General features: G+C 37.6%; 1 protein-coding gene across 1 annotated transcript; it reads right to left on the reverse strand.

Moving 5' to 3' along the window:
- Nucleotides 1–3: 3 nt before the first annotated feature.
- LOC116380210 (caspase-1-like) lies at nucleotides 4–2,895 on the reverse strand (the record flags this gene model as incomplete). Its single annotated transcript, XM_031842154.1, has 2 exons — nucleotides 1,504–2,895; nucleotides 4–276 (listed from the first exon to the last, which is right to left on the reverse strand). Coding segments are annotated over exons 1-2 (280 nt in total), but the record flags the coding sequence as incomplete, so codon positions are not given.
- Between the last annotated feature and the right edge of the window lie 6 nt (nucleotides 2,896–2,901).

A 2,901-nucleotide genomic window follows, 5' to 3' on the forward strand; every position in this document is an offset into this window, starting at 1 on the left:
CAGGTTGACCAGAGGACAGACCCAGTTCAGAGTGAAGTGAAGGATCTCTGCTTTGAAGATGAGCGATCATCTTCCTGCTGGCTTCGTCTCCTTTCCTCTTCACCATGTCAATGAGACCGCGTGCTTTGTTTGCTGTGGTACTGTTCTCCTCAAGTACGGAGTCTTTCTGGCCCTCATTCAAGACACCATCTTCTAAAAGGTCGTCCAGGAGCTGGTTAATCAGTTCTTTGTTGGCATTTTCCACAAACTTACTCCTCACTTTGGCAAGCTCCTTACCTAGAAGAGGTGATATGAAGCAAAAGAAATCGCACAACTCAAAAGCTTAGATTTAAACAGAGGTACTAACATGAGTAAGACTTTAGGGATATATGTTATTTAGTACATCCTCGTTGATATAAATGGGGTGAACACAACAGAGAAACATCTGATTATAAGGTAAGAGAATTCACCACTACCACAAAATACATCCTCTCAAAATTATACAAAAACTGAACATTATAACATCGATGAAGTTGAATTGATTGCGTGACTGTTGTATTAAACTGCATTTGTTTCTGATAAGTGTACCTAATATACTGGCATCCGAGTGTATATTAATGTTTTGATAAACAAAGTACAACTTATGTGAATTAGGTTAATGTGAGTTAGGAATCACTGATGATCCAATAAATATTAACTAATCATATAAACTCACAGTGACTTGGTCCTTTCTTAATAGTGAGTTAGAGGAATTCACGATACATCCTGCATTAAATTATCCCTGTGCATTACTTAAGCTCATGTTTGTAACCTTGTTGTACAGTGTAACCATAAATCTATGTGTTTTAAATATTTACATTTGTGTTCAAATAGTTATGCAACACTTTGCGATAGTATACTGTGAGTAATTATGTTGCGGTTGTGGAAGATTGACTGTGGTTTGTGCCCTTCCTCCTCACGGTGTGGAGAAGAAGAAGGCTTAGGCCTACTTCACTTGATATGCTGAAGACTAAAATATGCTTTGGTAAAAATGATACATCATATGTGAATTATTAGACCATCAGTGATCGGAATGTGAATGGTAAAAGTCTATTTCACTTTTCGTCTGACCCTTTTATGGGCTGACCTGCGTACTTTGGACATTTTAGCTCCATAAACTCGCGTTTACAGTTTGCCAGAACAAACTCTTGAAACGACATAGAGCGGGCTATGAATGTATGTAAAACATGCCACAGTTGTATTTGGACTTATCAACATAATAGGGCGGGCATGAGCACCAGCAAAGTGAAACTAATACGTGGCGCACACACAAACATGCAGAATGATCCAGATTGTCCTTTAACAGACTTTGTTAATCAAAGGAAGTGTAAAATATCTTATTTCTAACCCCTCATTGCGCAGACCACTTACAGTATATACGGCTCAAATAGATTTGAGTCGACTGACTGATCGCCCGCATATCGACGCAAACATACAGCGAAGTTATGGCCACTTGTAAAGTGCATTTAGAGCGTGATCTCTTACCTGCCATCTCTCAAATCTCGTGTCACAGAATGTTTTAACCGGAGTCTGCGAGTCACACAGCCTTTATGCAGAAACGGCCGCTGAACAAAAACCGCGGGTGTCGCCACTAGTTGAGATGGTGGCGATGCTTCCTGTTCTACGAGTAACCGACTTCATATTATCAGAACTACGTACACTTACAGGCTGTATTACTGCTGCAGGGTCACTGAGTGTGTTTTTGTATAAAGAGAGTCATTGCCCCAAATGGTGTAACCAACTCTTTGTGATATTAAACCACATTTGAAATAGTTGAGACTCGAATGAACCGTAAACAGTAAAACAGGATTCTGTGCGCATCTTCCAGCAGCATGCAGCTAAATCAGGTTTCTCTGCTCATAAACTTCCAAAAGAAGTGCAAACAGACTAACAAAGAGGCAAACACACATAGTAGCCTATATAATCAACCTGGTGTACAATTATCATTTAATAATTAGTTCAACAACCAGGGACAATTGCTGTTTTGAGTTCTGGTATGGGAATCTGCTGCTGCAGTTCATGAAGGATTTTATGGTGTATTGTTTTTTTACCCGTATACGTTAAAAAAATGTTTTAATTTAAAACCTGTTAAATGGTTTCCCCGTCAGTATTACATTAAACAAGATACAATTTGTCCCATTACAGAATATATTTATGTAAATTCTAAGGAGCTGCAAGGAAGTTTTATTTGTGGCACAATAATGACTTAAAATCTGTCAGATTTCCCATAATTCAAATGGTCACATGGTCAATTAAAACAACACACAATTGAAAATATATATCATTTTGTAGTGAGTCATACACGGTGCCTGAATTTGAAAGTGACATATTATGCTGAATCTCAGGTTAATGGTTGTATTTGGGGTTTCTACTTGTAAAATGTAAAAATTTTTAATGTTCAAAAACACTTTTTTCTCTCATACTGTTTGAACCTGTATTCACCCTCTCTCTGAAACACTCCGTGTTAGTGCCTGTCTCTTTGAACCTTCCTACCAAAAAAAAGCCCAGTCTGCTCTGATTGGCTTGTGATAAAAATGTGATGCACCTTGTCAAAGGTATCTCAACTCTAAGGAACCTGTAAGTGAAATAGAAGGTATAATAAAACCTGAATGGCTTGTTGAATCACATGTTTTCTCATAACCCACAAAAACCTGACAGAGTTGTCTAATGTCACAGTTTGTGAGTTGGTATTCCAGATACTCCGATTTGTATGTAAAGTGAATTGTTCCGCTTAATGTGCAGCTGAAAATAGTCCTTTACAAAATGCTGTATTAACTCTTGTTTTGAGTTTAATTCGCTATTTAAAAACCATTTAATCATTAGAAAACATTTTTTTCACGATTCATACCTTAAACAGAAAGTACTGAGAGACAGACTTGGTTT

The sequence above is a fragment of the Anarrhichthys ocellatus genome, unplaced genomic scaffold (genome assembly GCF_004355925.1).
Source record: "Anarrhichthys ocellatus isolate YVR2014 unplaced genomic scaffold, GSC_Weel_1.0 scaffold6419, whole genome shotgun sequence".
Classification (NCBI taxonomy): domain Eukaryota; kingdom Metazoa; phylum Chordata; class Actinopteri; order Perciformes; family Anarhichadidae; genus Anarrhichthys; species Anarrhichthys ocellatus.